This window comes from Solanum verrucosum, unplaced genomic scaffold, assembly GCF_900185275.1.
Source record: "Solanum verrucosum unplaced genomic scaffold, falcon-dt-bn FXZP01000028.1, whole genome shotgun sequence".
Lineage (NCBI taxonomy): Eukaryota > Viridiplantae > Streptophyta > Magnoliopsida > Solanales > Solanaceae > Solanum > Solanum verrucosum.
The window spans coordinates 288,556-312,982 of NW_026020183.1; the positions used below are offsets into that span (position 1 = coordinate 288,556).

The 24,427-nt window shown below is 32.5% G+C and overlaps 3 protein-coding genes across 3 annotated transcripts; all 3 read right to left on the bottom strand.

Moving 5' to 3' along the window:
• Positions 1–1,019: 1,019 nt before the first annotated feature.
• On the bottom strand, positions 1,020–2,228 carry LOC125829272 (uncharacterized). The gene is made up of 2 exons (XM_049508523.1): positions 2,064–2,228; positions 1,020–2,012 (listed from the first exon to the last, which is right to left on the bottom strand). Exons 1-2 carry the CDS (start codon positions 2,226–2,228, stop codon positions 1,020–1,022), a joined length of 1,158 nt encoding a protein of 385 aa, XP_049364480.1.
• Positions 2,229–2,880: 652 nt separating this feature from the next.
• Positions 2,881–5,456, bottom strand: LOC125829273 (BURP domain-containing protein 6-like). The gene is given in 6 exon segments (XM_049508524.1): positions 2,881–3,389; positions 3,392–3,455; positions 3,457–3,625; positions 4,030–4,096; positions 4,213–4,327; positions 5,417–5,456. Coding segments are annotated over 6 exon segments (954 nt in total). The 5' UTR covers positions 5,447–5,456.
• A 4,049-nt stretch (positions 5,457–9,505) lies between these two features.
• Positions 9,506–11,060, bottom strand: LOC125829252 (cytosolic sulfotransferase 5-like). The gene is made up of 2 exons (XM_049508505.1): positions 10,837–11,060; positions 9,506–10,277 (listed from the first exon to the last, which is right to left on the bottom strand). The coding sequence occupies exons 1-2, from the start codon at positions 11,051–11,053 to the stop codon at positions 9,529–9,531; spliced, it is 966 nt and encodes a 321-aa protein (XP_049364462.1). The 5' UTR covers positions 11,054–11,060; the 3' UTR covers positions 9,506–9,528.
• Between the last annotated feature and the right edge of the window lie 13,367 nt (positions 11,061–24,427).

Genomic DNA, 24,427 nt, shown 5'->3' on the forward strand with positions numbered 1-24,427 from the left:
AGTAGTATTATTATCAATAAAAGGATCAAAGTCAAAAGCAGTACCTGATGTGGTAGAGGACATGGTCGACGAAGGACCAACGGCAAGGTGGCTATGGCAAGCAGCATCATGAGAAGAAAATTTATTCAGGAAAGACATAGTAGAGAATTGTGAGTCTTTGTTAGTATAAATAAAAGAATTCTCAAAGAAGATAACATGTCGTGAGATTCTTAATGAACGACGTGTTGAATCATAACACAAATACCCCTTTTGAATATCATTGTATCCTAAGAAAACACATTTAACGGCTTTTGAAGATAATTTATGACGTTCATGATCCGGAAGAAGAACAAAGCACACACAGCCAAATACTTTAAGATGTGAATAGTCAGGCAATTTCTTGAAAAGAATAAAATAAGGACAATTTTGTTTCATAGTCGAGGATGATTGTCTATTTATGAGATAAATAGATGTCTGGATTGCTTCAACCCAAATTTTTTTTGGAACATTTGAAGTATCAAGAAGAGCTAAGGCAGTTTCAACAACATGTCTATTCTTACGTTCCACCACACCATTTTGTTCCGGTGTATACGGACAAGAACGCTGATGAATTATGCCTTTTTCTTGAAAAAAATTAGTGAGGTTTATATTGACATATTCCCCTCCTGAATCTGAACGAAAAATCTTGATCTTTTTCTCAAATTGGGTTTCTATAAGGTTATAAAAAATTTTGACAATATTTGGTACCTCAGACTTGTGTTTCAAGAAGAAAATCCATGTATAACGAGATACTTGATCAATGAATAGAATGAAATACTTGTATCCCAAACGAGATATAATTGGAGAAGGTCCCCAAACATCGCTATGAATTAAATCAAAGGGAGTAGAATAATTAGTACTGCTTAATTGGAAAGGAAGTTTATGACTCTTTGATTTTGCACAACTTTCACAAGGTAATTTAGAGGGAAAAATCAGTGAATGTTTGCCCAACAAATTACAAGATTTAAGCATAAAATTTAACCGAGAAGCATGTGGATGGCCTAAACGGAGATGCCACAAGTTCCACATTTTATTTGAAAATTGGATATCTTTATTTGAAGCTGAAAGAAAACACTGATGGAGTTTGGTATCCTGAGATTGAAGAAGAAACAGCCTGCCAATATGTTCTGAATAACACAACCATTAGGAGAAAAAATAACCAAAAAATTTTGTTCTACAAGTTGCCCAACAGATAAAAGATTTGCAGTAAGCTTTGGTACACAAAGAACTTCTGAAAATGGTTTAATGGTGCCAATAGCTGATGCAGTTAAAACATGACCATTTGTTGTAACAATTTCATGTCTAGAACGTGGTTTAGATAAATCAAAAAACAGTTTTTGATTTCTTGTCATATGATTAGATGCAGCAGAATCAATATGCCATACCGTTGAGTCTGAAGGTTTAGTCTTACCAGGATACGTAGCAGTCAGAGTTAAAGAGATTGCATTAGGAAGAGCAGCCACCAATGATTCTTGTATCATTTTGTAGATATCATTACGATCAAGCACTTTTGTGCTTGGTGTTTCTCGTGTTCCAGCATCCCTTGCCATCGCTTGGAAGGCTTTATGAGGAGTTGAGCGTTTCCCTGGACCAGATTTCTTACGACATTCCAGAATAATATGACTATCTTTCTTACAATAGTTGCAATAATTTCGCTTCTTGCAATGGGAAATAATGTGTCCTGTTTCCTTGCAATGATAGCATTGAACAGGCTTGTTAGAGTTGCCCGAGGAAGAAGAACTTTTGTATGCAGCAAAGGCAGTGTCCATGGTAAGGGAATTCTCTATCGAAGATTGAGAACACAGCCGAGTTTCTTCTCGAAGAACTTCAGAAACTACCACCTCCAAAGCTGGTAGTTTTTCCTTGTTAAGAATACTAGCACGCAAATGCTCTAACTCGGGCCTGAGTTTCATTAGAAATTGGACTGTCCTTGTCCTCTTCATCGTAGTCATGAAATCCTTCAATCCAGCCGCAGGAATAGAGGCGGAAAAAACCTGATCTTATTCTGCCCATAATGTGAGTAATGCAGAATAGAAACAACGAACATTTTTTTCAGCTTGTATAGATTCTGCAAGTAGTCTTTCCAATTCAAATTCTCGAGCCAGATTTTGTTGGTTACCGAGGGTATGTAGATGACTCCACATTTCTGATGCTTTCTCAAAAGATGTCAGTTCCATGGCAATATCAACAGAGACCGAATTGCAAGCCATATGATAATTTTGCTATTGTTAGCCTCCCAAGCCTCTTTTTCTTTGTCTTCTGTGGGTACAACCTTTGAGCCATCCAGAATACCAAGGAGGCCTTTGCCTCTAATGAAGGCTTTGAAATGGAACTGCCAAATCGGATAGTTATGCCCATTAAATTTTGTTGACAAGGTATCTCGTGAATCCATCCTAATCAGTCAAGGAATAGATTCAGAGATGACTATAGGAATAATGGATATGGATTGAGAATCTGGACCAAAGATCAACGAAACAAATTTACTAGAAAAAAAAACAAGGCTCTTGATACCAAGTTGAATAACGATAGAGATACAAAACAATTAGAGATAAAAGAATTGTGATTTGTTTATTGAATGATAAAACTGTAGGATTTACAAGATATTTATACAAGTAATAGAGTCCTAATTATCTACTGATTTCAAGCTAATGACCGTTAGCCATAATGGGAGATCCCTGATTTTGGGGGAGATCCCTGATCTAGTGTCGATAAATAAGGTATAGTCAACAATCATGTCCTTATAAACATGATATATAGGACTGATTTCACTCAAATTTGATGTGGTTCGAATAGAATAGTGCTACATATGGCCTGTGGTTACTTCAAGAAGTGAGTTGTGGACTTCTTTGGTGGCTTAGTACTTTATCCTTTGATGCTACAACTCTGCCAAGTGAGTTGGAGAACTACAAAAGGGATCGCGTGTGTGTTCCAAAAAGATATATCTTTGTGGCACGCTGATACTGCTTTCACTGTTGTTCCATCAACACCGACCATAGATACCATATATGTTCTTGTACTTCCTCCAACATGACAATAATGTAGTGCATACGCGTAGTTAAGCTTGTGGAAAACCATGTTATCCCTATCAGATATTTGTTGAACTTGTTCAATTGTGTATCGTTGGGATGCTTGAGTTTCCCCTTGTACCTCAGAAGTAATCGTGAGGATATTGTTTGTCCCAAGTACAGATAACCCGAAATCTACCATAGACTCCAAAGAAGTCACACAAATTTTCTTCTCTTTATGTTTCACTTCTGACTCTTCACAAAGTTTGATAGTTTTTTTAATCGTTTGAGCATCCTTTGATTTACTATCGATTGAGAAATGGTTGAGGATCTCTGGGAATTTCTCCATCGAGAAGGGAATCGATTAGGTAAAAATGGTGCTTCATTTTTATTTAGGAGAGAGGGAAACTCGATAACTTTCCCGTTCTCCAAAGTCCTTCTCTAAAAAGTACTGTTTCAAAGTATCATAATTTACTTTAAGATCAGTCTTCAAACTACTTCCTTCAGTTACTTGTTTGATCAAATTCTTGTTAGTAGCACGATTCGTGCTGGGGTTTTCTAGCACGAAACGTTGAAACTCAAAATTAGCAGGATGATGCCAACTAATGGGAACAGAGGCGTATCCAGGATTTTGAGATGATGGGTGCACTGTTATATAAAGGTTGATCTATGATATAAATTTGATCGGTTCGACATTTAGGTTTTTACTATTGAAAACCGTTAAAATTTTAAAATTATAGGTCTAAAATTAATTCTTATATACCAATTACCACTTAGAGAAGTGTTATCTAATTTTAGAAAGAAAAATAAAACATGATAAATATAAAATTCAACTTTCAAACCTCGCGGAGAGAGGTGCACCCAGTCAGAATTGCATTATCTGATACTTGAAGTGTGGGTTCACGTATCTATATTTCAATATTTTTTAAAATTATAACACTATTATATATGATCTTGGGAGGGGACCATGGGTTCACGTGAACCCAGTGACCCCCCTTAGATACGCCTCTGAATGGGAATATATCCACCTAAACCATAGTACACTTTCTTCTTAGTGTTTTCTTGTTTTAGCTCTGTAAAATCACAATCACAATAAATGGTTGAAAATCATGAGAATTTTCATAGTTTGAGGTATGCCTGTAATACTATCCTTAAAATATAAACACATATAATAAATTCTATTGTATACCTGAATGAGGAAGGAAATCTTTGATGATTTTGGGGATTTGAGTATTGGGCAATTTTATTTTCCAATAAACCTCCGAAGATATCGCTGCATAAGTACTTGCTAATACAAAAGCAAGCTACATATATATATTTGAAAAGGAAGTTAGTTATTATTATATATATTAACTTGAAATCGTTATGAAAACTCATATATTAAACTTATATTTGACTCAGATAATGGAATTTAATTTGTCAAGGAGTAATATATGAGCATATAATGTATAGATTGTCCGACCAAACTTCTGAAAGTTAATTAAAGTTTTTTTAGTGAGTTGAGATGTTTGATCAAGTAACAAAAGTTATTTTTCAAAGGGAAAAAGGATATGATATAACCTTCAACTTTGTCATTTAGAGATGATATACCACTCATTATGAAAGTGACTCGTATATACCCCTACTGTTATACTAATTTAAATTTATTATTGTGATGGTCAAATTTATTTGTGTTTCACTAATTTTCTTGTAAAATTTATTAAAGATGCCCCATTTTTTATTTTATTTTTACAAATACAAAAATTAAATTTCAATATAGCTGCAAAAAGAAAATTAGTTTTAAATTTTTTTCTTTACACTAAAGAATCAAATAAAAAAGGATAAGAAACTCGAATAATGATAATCAAAGAAGTAAAAAAATATTTTTTGTATGAAAAAGATTAAAATATACTTTGAACTTTGTTAGAAGGATCATATATAGCCCTACATGATTTTTTTTGAAATTCAAAGTAAAAAGAAAAAATTAAAACTAATTTTCTCACTTTTGTTAGATGAAGGGTATATGTGAGGTCCTTTTTGTAACGGTACAGGTATATGTGAGCCATTTGTGTAACAGTAAGGGTATATATGAGCCATTTTTATAACGAGGGGTATATCAGCTCTAAATGACAAAGTTGAGGGGTATATCATGCCCTTTTCCCTTTTTTAAAAGCTAAAAAAAATATCTCGTCCCAAAATACACTTACAAAATCTTGGTTAATCACAAATTGTTACCCTCAAGTCACTTTTTTTTTTCCTCTTCAAAATAAGCAAATTTTAAAAATTTAGTGAATTATACTACTAGTTAAGTATGATAATATTTTCATAATCAAATGATAACCTAGAAAAGAACCAAACTTAAATAAGTTGTAAAATGATAAGATACAAACTATATAAATTAAAATGCTACTTACCAAGAAAATGGTAAGGGCCTGCAACTTCATTGGAAAATTATTTGCTATAAGATATATTGTAGAAATAGCTAAACTTGGATGGAATTCAGAAACATAAATTATCCTTTATTTATAGGCATAAAAACTGCAATATGTACCACTAAATGATAATATAAACTAATTTATATTATATTATAATAATAAAATATGACTGGATTATTTATTAAATATAATGACTGGATTATTTATATAGTGGATCAATGCTCACTATATGCGTACAGATCTTGATAAATGGAACAATTAATGTTTGCAATAATTAAATAATACTCCTTCCATTTCTTTTTATATGTCATTTTTACTATAAATAGTTGGTTAATAATACTTGTCATTTCATAATATCAATGCATAAATTACAATATTCTTTTTATTTTATCTTTATGAGTTATTAGCCTTGAAAATATGCATTTGACCAACATAGAAAAATTAAGTAATGACGCATGTTCATTGGTCAAATAATTAAACAAAATAAATTAATTCATATTCATTGATTGAAAAGGTGACTTAAAAAAATTAAATAAGGGTAGAATAAACTTACTTAATTTCTTGATGCACGTGAAATAAAAAATGGTGACATATATAAATTGAAACGGAGAGAGTACTTGATTTTCTCAACTAGTAGAATAAACTTCTTATGTCCTAAAATATATGTCTACTGTTCACTTTTTAAATTAGTTTTAAAAGAATTTTATATTTCCTTCGGTTCAATTTATATGATGTAATTAACTAGGCACAAATTTAAGATAGAAACAAAGACTTTTGAAACTTATGGTCTAAAATAAGTCGTCATAGATGTTTATATGTGACTATAAATCATCTCAATAAGTGTTAAATGAGAATTTTAATGTTAAATTGTTACTTTTAAATATAAACGTGTCATTCTTTTTTTAACTGATCAATAAAAAAAATATGTCATATAAATTGTGTCAAAAAAATACTTAATATTTTCATTTTAGGATAACTATGAAGGTTAATGATCAGTAAATTAATTACTCAAGTAAACAATTCAAAAGATAAAATAAAAAGAAAAAATATATTTTATAACTTGGATGATTTGGGGCTTTGGCGTACAAGGAACATTAGTGTTTCCAAATAATTTTTATTTAGTACTAACAATTACGCACTTATATATAAAAATACTTTTCTATATATATAAAAAAAGACTATGTATAATTTAATTAGACGACTAGGGACATTGGCGTACAAGTAAAATTAGTGTTTCCATGTGAATTTCTAATTTCAAATGGTCAACTTATTAGATGTGAATTTTTTTTCTAATTATAAACTTCAATGTGGTATCTAAAGTTTGAAAAATAGGTTTGAAAAACTTTAATCAATTTTGCTGCAAAAATAAAGTATTTTAACTAATAATTACTTCAACAAAAAAGGGTTGAAATGAAATAATTGAATCTCTAAAATAAGGGATATCCGGTAAATGCAATAAGGGAAACAAAATAATCGAATTTCTAATTTTAGGGATAACCAACGTGAAATAAGAAATTTCTTTTAAAATAGTTTAACTAATATATTTACTATAAATAAAAACGTGTATAGCTAAATTCTTAGTTTTAGAGAGATAATTATTTTTTAAATACAAAGATGAAAAATTTAGCTAAGTAGTGCCAACTTTTTTAGCCTTAATTTTTTGCTAAACATTTTTGGTAAAAGGATGTCAATTTTGTGTAGGACTTATGCATATGTCTAGAGCTGTCAATATGAGCTAGCCCACCCCATCCGGGCTAACCCATACAGGTTTTGACATTTTACGGGTCAGGCCGGGCTAGCCTATTTTTGTTGTGGGCCAGAAAACGATCGGCCCAACCCACAAGTACGTGGGCTACAGGCTTGCTGGGCCAGCTCACTTTTTTTAAAATTATATATTTTTATAATTATTAAAATAAATTATAAATTATAATTTAAAAATATTATCATAAATATCGACAAAACAATATTACATCATGTTAATGTTACTCCTTGTTAATCAAATCTACAAATAAAATCATCTTTATAATATTTATTAAGGTTTTTTCAAATAAAAGTATAAATATCTAAATAGAAATATTAACCTAATTGTTTTGTCACATTAAAACACAAAAAATGTGACAATATTCCAACCATGAAAAAGTTAAAAATAAACTCCTTAAAAAAAATCATGAAACTTATGGCGTATCTAACACATCATGAAATCTATGGCGTATCCAACACTTCATGATCATCTTCATCAAGCATATCTGAATCGCTTGTGGCAAGATTGTCTTAACATCTTCATTTTCATCTGTAATTTATATGCAGTTTCCATTAGTTAAATATTAAATAGATTTTGAGTTTGGACTCTCTTTAATTTTAAATTTTAATATTATATTAAATTTTTTAAATTATTTTTATTTGGCCCACAGGCCGGCCCTACTTATATTTCTCAAGCCCCACAAATCAGCAGGCTTATTCAGGCCGGGCTAAAAAGCCCTTTTCTTAAATGGACTCCAAAAATCTTAGCCCAGCCCTATTGAATCCCGGGTTAGGCCAGGCCGGCCCAACGGGCCTAGCCCATATTGACGGCTCTACATATGTCTCTCTCATTTGATTATATTAGATTAGTTCCTTTAATGCCAAATCCGTTATAGCGGAACTTACCCCGCTATAGCGCCTGCACACGCTCACTATGGCGGGAGCCTCTCACGGTAGGGACTATGCGAAAGTACTGTTGCCTCGGAAATTTCTGAAAAGTGCCTTTTTCACAACACACATACTTCCCTTGACGTCCCGATCAATCCCTTTCCATGCCAAGATCAATTCTGAGAGTTCTACTTACCTAAATTCAATTTCATAAAGCACTATAGTTTCCTTAATGTCTTGGCTACAAGAAAATATCAACGAAACATAGACATTACACCCCACCCATCCTTAGATGACCAATACCCCACTTAGCCCAGATTCTGTCTAAGGCTTGCCTAGCCTAGCATAAAATTTTTTGGTCACTATCCACAAAATTTTCTTGCCCAAATTCTTTTACCATTGATCTACTCATAACGACCGAAACGGATTGTGTAACACATTCACAATGGAGTTTTCAAATAAAGTGGAAAAACTATTCTCTCAATAATTTAATACTTTTCTTATATCAACTATATCTTAGTCAATGATCAAATCAATTTAATATATTTGTTTATACTCTTGTCATTTGAAAATTGAAGTCTTGTCTGAAGATATGAATACAAATTCGAATTGTTACTAAATTTTTGAGTAACTTGGAGTGAAAAAACACTTTGAATGTTTGTTAAATTTTGATAAAACAAATATTACTAGTGTTGTAGAATATATTAACTATTTCTTACTAGTGTTATCGAATATGTTAACTATATAATACTATTAGGACCGACGAGGTACCTATTTTTTCAAAAATTAATATCCCCCTGTCTACTTCGTGAGCCTTCACTACCCCATTTTGTAACTTCTCTTCTTTCGTCCGTCCACGAGGTCACTCCATAATATATTAAAATTTCATGTGTCATAACAACATTACAAAAGATAAACTTTTATAGGTGTCAACAATTAAGAGATATTTCTAGACTCATACTTCATCAAAGAGATACAAAAAGACATGGAAGATAGAGGCTTAAACATTTAAGTTTTATTATTTTCAACAACCCTAACTTATTACTCATCGGTATGAAGTAATAGAAAAACTTATCAAAGTAGTAGTTACAATAGAGAGAAGTACTGAAAACACTCCTAAATTTGACGATCTGAATTATTAGTTTCGTCCCTAAATTATTAACAACTTTATACCCATCTATTTGACTAACTGAACTTAAATACACCTCTCATCTTGCCACATGGGTGAAAAACACCAAAAATTTAGGGGTGTTTTCAACACTTCTCTCGACTTTTTATTAAGAGTCTCACGCTCGTACAAGAGTTTGAGACCACTTGCTATGCTATGTGGCAGATCGGGGTGTATTTAAGTTGAGTTAGCCAAATAGATGGATGTTTTTAAGACCGTCAATAATTCAAGAATGAAACTAATAATTCACGTCAAGTAGTTCAGGTGTATTTTCAATACTTCTTGTTTATAAGTATCAAAGTTCAAGGCCACTCCCTTGAAGCTTCAACTTGGTAATCTTGTCAAGTTGCTCTTCCATTTCAGGTGTCATGTGATTCTTCCAATCCCCAACAACTCCTTTTCTGAAAAATGCACTATTGTGGATAAAAGAGACGATTGATCCACTCTTATTAACCTCCAAATTCTTAAGCCTCTCCAAGCTACACTTCTTCAAAACTATCTCCAAATCTTCTTCATCATTACCAAAAGGCTTTCCAAGAAACAAGGCTATTTTTGCCACCTCTTTCTTAGGGTCTATCTTCAAGTCTTCATACTTCAAGAATAATATTTTTTGAGGCCTTTTTTTACTTTCTTCCCAATATTCAAGAACATGTTCAAAAAATGGTCCATACGGATGAACCCCATTGCAAAAGTACTCCACAAGTTCTTTTAAAGGAAAGATCAGATCTTCTAAATGCTTACTGTTATAGTTGAAGAAATGCCACATAGAAATTAAGGTATCTTTAGGATTTCTTGTTATGTATATAATCTTGCAATTATCCGAATTTTTTATTGAGTTTGGCAAAACTCTATAAGGTAAATGAGTGTGAAATAATCTTAGAGAGGGCATGGTGTATAGATCATGAGTTGGAGGTTTTGAATAATAATCCAGGCTCTCTATTGTTGGAAAATGAAAATGAGGATTATCCTTAACTAAAATATCTTCTTCTTCCTCTTTATTACTTTGCATGATGGATACACATATGGCCTTGAGCCATGTTGAACCTGTAAGACAAACATCAGACATTAGAATGAAAATATATAGGTTTTTTATAAGTTAATATTTTATTTCCGTTGATCATTGACCTGTAAAAAGTTACAAATTGGACTTGACGAAAATATAAGGCATTCTAATTTTTAAATATATACGCGCAATAAAAAAAAAGTATAAGGAAAGACCACATTCTAAGAGTGTGTAGGTAGGTTTTGATGATTAAAAAAAATGACTTCCGTAACGAGAATAGGAAAGTGAGTTCCATAATGGGAATCCCACGCCAATCGTCTCCTCCCAACGCTCAAATATTCACCCCCCCCCCCCACACACACGACTTCCTCCCCCACCCTCAACACTTCCTCCCCAACCGCCATTTCCACCGCCCCTAACCCCCAACACATATATATAAATGCTATTTTGATAATATTTAACATCAGAGAAAATTAGGGACACATTGTCCTTCATACCAAATACACAACCTTAAATATGAAACACATATATTTTACCACAAGAACATAAAATAGTTGATGAATTCATTAATCAAACTCAAACCAATTGATTAATAAAAACCTGTTTTTATGGAAGATGCCAAGAGAACATCATTAGGTTCTGATTTGAAGGTTGCCTTGAAGACCATGGCTGCCTTTAAAACGGTAAGATTTGACCAAAAACCTTCCCACTGATAAAGTTGAAAGTCATTAAAAAAATAATCAATTTTGGGCAGTTGCTCTATAATTCTCTCTATTTCTTCATTATTCGCAATTGGTGATGATTTTTTCTCACTCATTTTAGGAATGGAATTGATAAAAAATAGTGGTAGTTCATATAGTTAATTGGCCAAATGATATGTGCGTGTGTATATAGGGGAAGGAGGAGTGTAAATAATATTTACATTACTTAAGCGTAATTGTTAATCATGTGATGCAATAAGAGATTTATGACATCTTGCATTTAGTGATTCTAGCATACTCTATAATCTATAGGATAACCAAAAAATATCATATAGTATAAATTTCTTCTTGGACTTTGTAAAGACAAATTTGAAAAAAAATTCCATCACGAGTTAATTTATGATTTAATTAGCAATGAAAAATCGTTTGAATGTAAAGTCATCCTAATTGATGTCTATTCCTAGCTCTATTTTTTTTTTCTTCAAAATCCACCAAAGGTAGGGATTAGGCATATCCCAATCTATGTATTAATAATGAAATTTTGCAGTTGAATCATTATATTATCCGCATATCGCGTGAGTGTCACTAGTTAATTGAAGTAAGAGCAATAAATTGTCTCCATTTCAAAACTGTACATGTTTTGATTATACTAGCGAGTGTTGGCCGTGCCAGCACGGCCCAACAATTTTATATTCATTCTCAAATCTCTATACTATATCTACTCGAGATGGACAGTTAAAAATTTCAAATACTAATAAATGTCTAATATGGATGTATGATTACAAACATATAGTGAAAGTTCTTTCCTAAGTTCTATGAGAGAGCAGTCGATCTCAGATTTGAATTGGAAATTATTTTTAGCGACAATTAATTAACAATAATAACTTAATAACCATTAAATATGTATTTTTAACGATAATTAACATTAAGCCTTTAATGACATTGAATCTAATGATACTTAACTAATGTTGGTAAAAACTTTAACCCGTATACTCCTTACTCCCTCCGTTTCAAAAGAATGACCTCCTTTCCTTTTTAGTTTGTTTAAAAAATAATGACCTCTTTCCTTTTTTGGTAACATTTTAATTTCAGTTTTCCACGTGGCATGTTTAAAGCCACAAGATTGAAGGGCAATTTAGTACATTTGACATAACTTTAATTTAGGACCACAAGATTCAAAAGTCTTCTTTATTCTCTAAAACTTCGTGTCAAGTCAAACCAGGACACTCTTTGTGAAACGGAGGGAATATTAAACAATACCTCCTCACACCTTACTCCTTGAAAAACAACTCAAAACATAATTCATAGACCTTACGGACCAACGTCCATGGCTAAAAATAAAATATTGTTTGCGAACGTTATAACAAGAGGGTTCTCAAGCTAATACAGTCTTATCTCTTTTCTTTTTAAAGTTTTGTCAATATCCAATTCATAGTAAAACTAACGAGAGTATATATAATAATGTTGTCATATAAGTCATAAACTATTATAATTTATTTATGATTGTGCTTTCATTAGTCTTACAATACTCAAAAATATTTACCAAATCATGATTTAATTCAGTTTCATGCCAAGCGTCTCTGCAATTTATAACCACACATAATTAGGTGTGCATGCTTATGATAAGCAATTTGACATATTGTGTCCAGTTATACTTTTATCATGATTTACCACCTCTGGTGACCAAATCAAATATTGTACGATCAGAAGCCATTAAAATTACCAATAAAACAACATAAACTTTTGATTGACCTTAGAACACCAAATAACTCAAAACATATGCAGGAAAATGCATGTAGGGTACCGTTAGCACACAATCATTAAGGACATCATGTAAAGTACAATTAATTATGTTCATACTTGAAATGCACACTATGATAATTAAAGCTTGAGTACTGTTATTTCTCTATCTATAAAAAAGAAAATTATAACTTTCACAAATAATTTTAACTGAACAATTAAGTCTTTGTCGTCAAACATGAGAACTCAATTTACTCACCATAAAGAAGAATGAAACAAGAAAAGTGGTAAACATTTTTTTGGACTTAATCACTATTTGAGCCATCAAATAAATATCGATTATTGCCTCTTAAATAACAACCATTCACGGTTCACCAAATCAATAATCCAAAAAAAATGAATTTTCAACAATGAATAATATGCACAGAGATGTTTGCACAAGCAACAGGAAGCATATATTTCACCTTTTAGTCCATAAATTTTTGCTAAACCATATTAATGGTTTATTGACTACAGCATAGAGAGCATTTTGAGTAAGAAGAAGAAGAAAAAGTGTTTTCATATATGAACCAGATCCAAGTTACAGCTATTTATACATCACAATTACTGTAACTAACTTTGTACTCTACAAGTGGTCACGTGACTACTTAACCGACTCAACCACCGTATTATTTAATACTCCCCCTCAAGCTAGGATGGAGGACATCAAGGACTCCTAGCTTGGAAAGAAGAAATTGATGTTGTACAATCCCTAGACCTTTTGTAAGTAAATCTGCTAGCTGAGATTTGGTCCCCACATATTCAGGCTTGATCAAGCCATCTTTGATCTTCTCTCTTATAAAATGACAATCAATCTCAATATGTTTAGTCCTCTCATGAAAGATTGGATTGATAGCAATCTGCATAGCTGTCTTGCTATCACAACAGAGTCTGACTGGAGTAGTAATGTCTACCCTTAGGTCCTTTAATAATCCAGTTAGCCAAATAATTTCTGCTACTGTGCCTGCCATGCTCCTGTATTTAGCCTCTGCTGAGCTTCTACTGATAGTGCGTTGCTTCTTTGACTTCCATGAAATTAAAGAATCTCCAAGTTGAATTACATACCCTGTCACTGACCTCCTGGTGTTAGGGCAACCTGCCCAATCTGAGTCACAGTATGCTGTCAATCTTGTGATAGGTCCTCTTGTCAATAACACCCCTTGCCCAGGTGCTTGTTTGAGATATCTGAGAACTCTCAATGCTGCATCACAATGTGACTTCTTGGGATGTTGCATGAATTGACTGAGGACTTGGACTGCAAAACATATATCAGGCCTGGTGATGGTCACATAGATCAGTTTCCCAACTAATTGCTGATAACTGTGAACATCACTTAACACAGGATCTTCAACACCTCCAACTACTGTGTCATACTCCAATGTAGTAAGATTTACATTCATTTCCATGGGAGTGGAAGCTGGCTTAGCTCCTGTTATTCCTACTGTGGAGAGTAATTCCAAAATATACTTTCTTTGGTTAAGTAGAATCCCTTTTTCTGACCTCAATACTTCAATCCCTAAAAAATACCTGAGCTGCCCCAAGTCTTTCACTTTGAACTTGCTATGCAGTGTCTTCTGAGCATCATCTATCAGTTGTTGGCTGTTTCCTGTGATCATTAAATCATCAACATAAACTAGAATTACAACTATGTCATTACCACACTGTTTAGTGAATAAGAAATAGTCATGTGAACGCTGAATGTATCCTGCTTCCAACAAGGCAGTAGATAATTTGATATTCCATTGTCTAGAAGCCTGTTTCAGCCCATACAAAGATTTCAACAGCTTACAAACTCTAGTCTCCCCCTGTCTGTGGAAACCTTGAGGTAAGGACATGTAAACCTCTTCATGTAAATCACCTTGAAGGAATGCATTATTAACATCCATTTGAATCAAAGGCCAGTCCTTAGATGCTGCAACACTAATTAGAGTTCTCACTGTTATCATCTTAGCAACATGGGAGAATGTTTCATGGTAATCTAACCCCTCCTTTTGTGTATATCCTTTAGCAACCAACCTTGTCTTGTATTTATCAACAGTCCCATCAGCCTTATGCTTTATTTTAAACACCCATTTAGAGCCAATAGCTTGTTTGCCTGGTGGTAAGTCAACCACCTCCCAAGTGTGATTACTTTCCAAGGCACAAAGTTCATCAGTCATAGCTATAATCCATTTAGAATCTTGAGATGCTTCTTTAAAGGTTTTTGGTTCAACTTGAGGGGAGAAGGAACCCAAGTATGCTTGGTAAGGAGAGGACAAATGTGAGTATTGGAGGGAATTAGAAATAGGATAGGAACAACTGGCAGATGGTGGCTTAGCTTTAGAGATAGTGATGAAATCATTTAACCATCCAGGAGGTTTAATAGTTCTAGAAGGTCTGGACTTAGTCTGATCTGGAATTGGGAGAAATGCTTCTGTAGGTTGCAATGAAGGTAAGGCATCAGTTGTAGGAATATCTTCAGGAATAGAAGTAGGACTATTCTCAAGAATAGGTACAGGAATAGGATGATTAGAAGAATGAATGAGTTGGGGGGAAAGAAAATCTGAATGTTGTAGTTCAAACATGTCAAGATCAGTAGAAGTAGGGTCAGCAGGTTCAGCTTGGTAAGGGAAGGTGGATTCTCTGAAAGTTACATCTCTACTCACAAAGAAAACATTGTCAACTAAATCAAATAACCTATAACCCTTTTGAGTTTCAGAATAACCAAGAAAGATTGCCTTTTTGGCTCTAGGAGCAAACTTATCCCCTCTTGGCAATTGAGTTGCATAACATAAGCACACAAAAACTCTTAAATGATCAAGTCGTGGAACCTTTTTCAACAACATTTCATAAGGTGATTTGCCTCCAAGCACTTCAGTAGGTAGCTTATTAATCAAATACACAGCTGTCCTAACACACTCACCCCAGAAATGAATTGGGAGAGAACTTTGAAATCTCAAAGCCCTTGCCATCTCCAAGATGTGTCTGTGTTTCCTCTCTACTTTGCCGTTTTGTTGAGGGTTGTATGCACAACTACTCTGATGTATAATGCCTTAAGAAGCAAGCAAATCATTTACAGAAGAGTTGAAAAACTCAGTACCATTATCAGATCGCAAGGTTTTCACAGACAAACCAAACTGATTTTTTATTAAGGCAATGAAATCTTTGAGCTCTACAATAACCTCACTTTTAGAGTGAATGAGGCAGAGCCATGTGTATCTACTATAGTCATCAACAATAGTAACAAAATAGTGCTTTTTATCAAAAGTAGGCTTCTTATATGGCCCCCAAACATCTACATGAATTATTTCAAATGCTTTGAATATTCTGCTTTCACTAACAGGAAACTGTAATCTACACTGTTTTGCTAGAGGACAGATCTCACATTCATGTTGTATATTCTTGTTTGATAAATGCTTCAATGATTGAATATGCTGTAAAATACCAGTTGACGCATGCCCTAATCTCAAATGCCATAATGTTGCATCTCCACTCAAATTTGCAGTAGCCATAGCCTGCACTGGTGACTGTATTTGGTTTTTCAAAATGTACAATCTTTCCCTCTCTTTACCAATCCCCAACACCTTGCCATCGTAGAGTCCCTGAAAGACACAAAAATCAGGGAAAAAACACACTGTACAAGATAGTTCCCTGGTTAACTTCAACACTGACAACAAACTAAATTTGAAGTCTGGCACATGCAAGACATTTCTAAGTTCACGATCCTCTAGAACTTGTGCAATACCAATTCCTTTGATATCACATCTACTTCCTGTTGGAACTTGTACTCCATCACTGTTATTTCCTTGTATTCTTCTAATAGCAGTTAACAACTCTTCATTAGGTGTGATGTGGTGTGTAGCTCCACTATCAATTATCCATTCATAAACTCTACCTGGTTTTGAGTTTAAAGAAGCCATACCTGACATATTAGCAACACAATCTGATGTTCCTGCTCTATCCATCCTGTTTACCAGATCTTGGTATTGAGGTGGTGTCATGTGACCTTCAGCTTGCTTTTCTCTATCATTGAAGTCATCAGCATTCCTTGTGAAATGTGCATTTGGTTTGAAGTCAGGCCTAAAACCTTCAGCTGCTTTGTAGTCTTTCTTGTAACCATCAGTTCCTTTTCTTTTACTTTAAAATCCTGGTGGACATCCTACCAATCTGTAGCAATCAATCTTATAGTGACCTTTAAATCCACAATGACCACATATTGTACCAGGAGGCACAAACTTCTTTGGCCTCGGAGTGTATTCCTGAGCTTTTCCTGCTAAGAGAGTTAAAGGATATCTTGTTCTCTCTGAAACTCCCAATGCTCTTTGACTTTCTTCTTGTGCTGCTACTGCATATGCCTCATTCACAGTTACTACTGGCTTCCTAGCCAAAATGTTACTTCTAATACTGCTAAAACTCTCATTCAATCCCATTAAAAACTGTAGAAGTCTTTGTGATTTTAAATGTCCCACATAGGCTGTTGAATCCTCACAATTGCAACCTGGTGATAGGATCATCACATCCAATTCAGACCACAAATCCCTGAGCTTCGAGTAGTATGAAGTTACAGAGTCAGTACCCTGTTTAAGAGATGCAATTTCAGACCACAAATGATAAATTCGCGTTAGATCTGATCTATCAAACCTTTCCTCAAAGTCTTCCCAAACTCTTTTCGCGTTTGAAGCATATATAATCCCTGGCAGTAATTCACTTGTAACAGTACTCGCAATCCACGATAACACGATTGCATTACATTTTTCCCATTGTTCCTCCAGTGCTCCTTTGAAAGCTGTCTTCCTACACGATCCATCAACGAATCCAAGTTTTCCTTTTCCTCTAAGAGCCAATTTCATCGAGCGACTCCACAAGGCATAATTCTCTGGTCCTGTTAGCTTGATTGGGACTAAGATCACTCCAGGTGCATCAGATGCTTGAAGATAAAGTGGATGATTGTGATTCAGAGATGTGACTTCATTTTCTGCCATTGATGTTGCTTCATCTATCGGCATTAATGCCTCTTTTAGGAGCTTTTTCTTTACTTGTTCTTATCTTCTTCTACGCAGATTGATCCCTCACGATCTGGGCTTTGATACCATGTTAAATCATATTAATGGTTTATTGACTACAACATAGAGAGCATTTTGAGTAAGAAGAAGAAGAAAAAGTGTTTTCATATATGAACCAGATCCAAGTTACAGCTATTTATACATCACAATTACTGTAACTAACTTTGTACTCTACAAGTGGTCACGTGACTACTTAACCGACTCAACCACCGTATTATTTAATAATTTTCTCTGTTCATTGGTTTCATTCATTTATATTTTCAATTTCCAGTGAGCATTTCACCTTTCAGTTTTGTTTCTTTGATCTGTGATACTAATTCATTAATTTGTTCTTGACTTTGTTTGGTATAGTCATTTACCTAATACAACAACACCACACGCAGAGGAAAAAGACGAAAGAATTACATTACAACTAAATAGAGAAGATAAAAAGAACGACATACAAACCGCCATATCAAGGAGAGATAGTCTTTAATGTCTATATCAAAACAAGATGAAAGACACGTATATAGTTTCTAAACTATCCACATTGTAAAGTGGCGGAGCCACTTTACTATTTATTAGGGGTTCATCCGAACCCCCTTCAGCGAAAAATTATATAATTTATACATGGTTAAAATAACTTTTTAGGTATATATAGTAGATGTCAAACCCCCTTCGACTACTTCATGTGTCTATTTTTTCAGATTTTGAACCCCTTATTGAAAATCCTGATCCACCAACCCATAAGCTATAATGAAGTACTGAAATGACAAAAAGACCCTCAGATTTAAATTAAAGGACTTAAAACAGACATGTTGAGACTAAGCTTTTCTATAATAGTAGTAATTAGATTAATTCCTTTATTTTTTATTTTATCATCATCATCATTATATATAAGAGAGAGTTGGGAGTTAAGCAAGCAGGACATCGTCAACGTGGTTGCTTCATCATAAGGGCAAGTTGGTTATTTGTGTGTTTTGCTACTTTAGTGGTTTGTACCTTATTTATTTAAGAGGTGTGAGTTAAGCAAGCACGACATCGTCAGCGTATCTGCTTCATCATAGGGGAAAGTTGGTCATTTGTGTGTTTTTGCTGCTTTAATGGTTTGTACATAATATATTTAGGAGGTGTACATTAATGATTTTTTACTTGTTAGAGAATGTGACAGGCTATAGGAATGTGGGACACATATGAGCCTCACCATTTCACACATCATATGTCTGGTTTCAGTTGTTACCTTTATACAATATTTATCTTCATTTTTAAAATTGTTTAAAAATCTCATTGAATTGGCTACCTCCTAAAACTTAAAAAATAAATTATGATAATAAATAAAATAAAAACACATAAAAGTGAATACAACAAATGTTTACTGGTAATCAACATGGGCATTTATAAATATTTTGGATATAATGTGAGATTTCCTTTGTACTCATTTTGTTGTTTTTTTTGTTTGCATTAAAATATCACCTTTTTTATTTTACTTAATAATTTTTTACTTGATACTCTCTTACAAAATATTTATGAGAGGTTTATTTTATTTAACTACCTTCATTAATTATATTTATTTAATTTAACTACTAATACTTTATGTGAGATAGATATCCGTAAAAAAAATTATTATTTCAAAGTTGTCATAGATACACACGGAATGTAAGTATAAGTGAATTGAATATCAAAGTTGGAAAAATTTGTGACAAAAGAGATGTTAAATGAAAATTCTTCAATTACTAAAATTTGTGATTATGTCCGTCTGAGAGACAAAATCATAACCAAAATAATTCTAAGAGTTTAAAACATCTTTAAAATGAGAATGGGTATGACTAAACACTTGAAATCATCAATATTAATATAATATTTATCCAATATTCATTCTACACTTAATGAGATGATTTATTATTATACAAATATATATTTATATATATAAATTTATTTTAAATTGAAAATTGAAAATTATTTAATTGACACTATTTTGAAAATAATTTTGTGAACAAATATTGGGCCGGTGCACAAATCCGACATTCTATCATTAGTTTAAAATAAAGATGACTTTAGGAGGACTGCACTTCAATGCATAAAGAGTGAATAGTATTTACTCTATATTTGTAATCTTGAAATAGCTTTAAAATAATTTTTATCATAGTCTAGTTGATTTTGACTTTGACTTGAAAGAGTAAGTATTTGTCTTTGTTGTTGAAAAATCAAGACTCGTTGGGAAATTTGTTCTAAACCCGCTTCCAAGTTTGAAAATAGTTTTATCAATTTGTTTTTGATAAACTTTTATATAACACTTATTTATTATGGTGATGATGTGATATGAACTTAAATGAATAAATAAGAATTATATACCTGATTTCAATTTATTTAAGACTAAGATATAATTATTATAAATAACCATCACAATTTTAATTCTAAAATATTTTTTAAAGAAAATTTTAAAAACAGTAAGGACTTGAAACATTTGGGGCAAAAATAGCTAATAGTTGGCTAATTACCCAACGTAGCTACAACTTGAGTAGCTATTCCGATCTTGATTTGTATATCTCGTGTATCTATTAAATATTTATACGAATATGACTCTCTATTTAATTAATGATAGACGCGGTAATTTAAAAAAAAAAACTCACGAACGTAATTCCATGAATTAAGGAAAAAAAATTTACGAATCAATCATTGTATTTATATTAACTAATTTTCTTTTTTTTTTTTAAATTACACCAGATTGAATTGTATTTGTATCGATTGATTTTCTATTTGTATTTTTTGTGTTTCTACATAACACGAAGATCTGATTAAATTGTATATGTATATTATTTATGTATTCCTTAAGTTATGATGATAGGGATTATTGATACATCTAGTGATTTGTATTTGTATAATTGATACAAAATCAGATATACAATTTGAGTTTGTTGATTTAGGGGTAAAATTTTGCTTTTGGTGTTTTTTATATTTGTATATGTCAAAATTCTTTATATATCTAGTCATTTGAAATTGTATCTCAGCATTTGTATATACCACTGATGCAAATATTACTTACATGCAAATCCAGAAATTAAACAAATAAGAGCTAAGTGTATACCTTTTGATAATATACAAACACAGATTACAAATTTCACATATGGATTACAAAAGCATTCACACATATAATGTATACAAAAATAGTCACAAATGTTAAACTTATACAGCTAGGAGCTACAATGTATACTTCTGGATAATATATAAGGTTGAACTACGAAAATCATATGTGGATTATAAAACTCCATAACTTGTACAAATCAAATATATCAATATTACATATATACAAAAAAATTTAAATTAAATGTCATGAAAAAAATTCGCAAAAAATATACAAATTAGTTTATACAAAGACCTCAATTTCTTCACCATCAAACTCGGTCATGGCTTCGGCACCAATCAATTGGTCTGAAAACAACTTGTCTTTTACCTCGTCGATGAATATCGTATTGTACTTTATGAAAAGATAGGTGTTAAACCGACAAATTCTGATTACTTCAATTTTGATCGATATTCTTAATTCCCTTGAAGGTTATGTCTACGATTTAATTGTCATTTTGGAGGAACTTCAGATCAATTGTTGCATGTACTTAGGTCATTCCTTATCTGCCATGATCGGTGTTGTTGTTTCTATTTTTCGTCTTGATCTCTCCTCCAAACTCGTTTTTGTTTCAGCTTTCCCAAGGTGAGATAAATTGATATCTCAATTTGTTTGTTTGATTTTAATTTGATATGGAGCTTAAAAGAAACTTTTGAATCTTCTGAAATTGGGAAAGTACGATTAGGAGTGAGAAATAATATCTTTAAAAAAATGATATGGTTGAATGTATAACGTTGTCGCTGTTTAAGTTTTCTTTCTCAATAAGTTGTCATTGTTCAATCAAAAAAAGAAGAAAAAGCAAGAGAGAAAGAAATGACAGGATGGATTGATTCCGATGGGCAGCACCGCAGTAGGGGAAGAGTGTTTGGTGGGTGAGTTGTATAGGGATTGCATAATAATTATTTTTTAACTTTAAATTTATTTTTTTCTTTCTCGTGTTTTTAATAATATTTTTGACCCACATGACATATGTCATAATTTAATTCGTTAATTGTTTTTGCTTTTTTTTGCTAAAAACTTTTGAAAAAGTCTTCAAAGAACATTGTATGATTGAAAACTGCCGCTGCATACTACCCGGTGCTTGTGCCATGTCATGGTGAATGTATTTTACTCACTTAATATTTGGAGCTGATTATTAAAAAAATGTCAAATAGGTATACATCTGCAGTCGTAGAGGTGTTCAATAGGTACAAGTCTTAGTTGAGGTGCTCAAGTGAAATATACGGACAACTTTAAGTGCCCGCAGATGACTTAAGCCTAAAAGTTTTATTTCTTTCTTAAACTTTATGCCGAATCAAACTACCTCACATAAAATGAAACAAAGAGAGTAAATATGAATGGAGGTCCATAAAAAGGTGTCATATCACCTTTTCTATATTTAGCTTTATTATATATATGTAGATTTTCCTTCTCTTAGATATTTGATGGTGCAAAGTTATTAGGAATATTACAAGCAAGACATAAAAATCAGGTCATCATAGGTAATAAAACTTTAAGAACACCTGAGCGTCTTGCCCATAGAGAAACCATGGATGAAATTCTCGGGTGGGGAATAGGGTCTATGGAGCACGTTTCCCACTGCTTTACCAATTCAGTGGGGACAATGTTCCAAAAAAATGAGTTTCCCATGTTGCGATCTTTATTAGAAATATGAGCAGCAAAAATTTATCCCTTTTGAATGTATTTATTCCTAAATACCTGACGCATACAAGTTTTTTTATTTGTTGGAAGTCTTTGAATTAGAGCACTTTGTTTGACGTGGTAATAACGTGCAATGCACGTTCGTAGATATATATACGAGGTTAATGGGTGCTCAAGCATTCGGAGGAGTCTATGTGGGTCCACCCCTGATTAACTAATTCACTAATAGATGTTTATTTAATTACGTAATTCACCTTATTTTGATTTATTTTTAAAAATATACCCCCTTTATTTCAATATTTGACTTTTTTTTATTATTTGTCCCAAAAATTGATACAATTATATAATTAGTAACAATTAATCTTTAAAATATTTGTTTTATTTTTAATGAAATCAATTTCATTATTACCTAAGATTTATTTTGTTTGTTATCAAATTTTGTGTTAAGTAAAAGTAAGACAGTATTAGATAAAATGATGCATGCATTAGCTATATGTATTAGTAGTCCCTTGTTTGGTGCATTTTTCATGTTGTGTATAATTAATGTTTGCATTAGTTATACACTCTATTGTGTATTGAGGAGTGTATAACTAATGCCATGAATTTCTAGGTATTAGTAATGCAAATGATTTAATACATGCATTAGCATGATTAAAGACCCAATTACCCCTCAAAGACACTTTTACATATTTTCCATCATAATTGTGAAGGTTATTTTTGTAAATAAATATTTTTATACAATGCATACTATTTTTAATAGAGAAAATGACATAAATAGTCCCTTAACTATAGGAGTAGGTCTAAAATGGTCCCTTAACTATACACTTAACGGATTTAGTCCTTTAACTATTCAAAAACTTGTCAGTTTTAGTCCCTTAACTATACACTTACCGGTTTTAGTCATGGTCATATTCAAGTATTTACTGATTCAAGTGTTGATTACTATATGTCATGATCATATTCATTAAGAGTTACATATTATTGTTTGAAAACAAATAAAAATTTGCAACTAAAATTCCTTTTATCCTTTTTGTTTTCGGAATCTTATTATAAAATACTAAACTTTCAAATGTGGTATTTTATTTATTACCACGACCCAACATATCAAGACCCATTATAGGTTGATATGCATACACGCTATATTTCGGTAAGCTCCATTTATCTATATCTATATTATGGTAAGAACATGGAGATTTTTACAAACAAGGTGTGTTTGGTATGAAGGAAAACATTTTTTGAAAAATGTTTTCTAATTTTCTCATGTTTGATTGGGTAAAATGTTTTCCAAATCAACTCATTTTCCAAAACTTTCCTCCAACTTCAAATTACAATTTTATTGTTGAAAAAATCAATTTTTTTGTTAAAAAAATAAATTTAAAGCTTATTTAAAAAAAACATTTTTCAACTTCAATTTTTTTTTACCCCCTGCCCCCCGTCACCTCGACCCCCCCCCCTCCCGTTAGTCCCTACCCCACCCCCACCCCCCCAAAAAAAATAAAATTTAATGTTTGTTTTTAAAAAATATTTTCAATTTCAAAATTTTATTTTTACCCCATCCCTACCCTTGACCCCCCCCCCCCCCCGTAAAAAAAATAATAATTTAAAGTTTGTTTTTAAAAAAATACTTTCAATTTCAAATTTTTGTTTTTCACCCCCCCCCCCCCCGCGGCCAGCCCCATGACCACCCCCTTCCCCCCCAAAATAATAAAATTAAAGTTTGTTTTTAAAAGGGATAAAGATCTGAAAAATACCTCAACTTTGGTCGAATATGCTATTACGATACCAAACTTTCATTAGGACCTATTACCCCCAGACTATTTAATATCATATTTTAAACATATATATTTGTCCAACTGGTCAAGTTCGTGAAAACACGACGCATAGGCGTGTAGGGTACCAAATAATCTTTTAGGCCAATCATTAAATGC

What these genes read in the sequence shown, in the direction of transcription:
- LOC125829272 (XM_049508523.1), bottom strand. Translation starts at nt 2,228, where the DNA reads ATGGCTTGCAATTCGGTCTCTGTTGATATTGCCATGGAACTGACATCT. An exon ending in CTATACAAGCTGAAAAAAAT is followed by an intron (nt 2,013 to 2,063) that starts GTTCGTTGTTTC and finishes GAATAAGATCAG; the next exon opens with GTTTTTTCCGCCTCTATTCC.
- LOC125829252 (XM_049508505.1), bottom strand. Translation starts at nt 11,053, where the DNA reads ATGAGTGAGAAAAAATCATCACCAATTGCGAATAATGAAGAAATAGAG. An exon ending in GGCATCTTCCATAAAAACAG is followed by an intron (nt 10,278 to 10,836) that starts GTTTTTATTAAT and finishes TTTGTCTTACAG; the next exon opens with GTTCAACATGGCTCAAGGCC.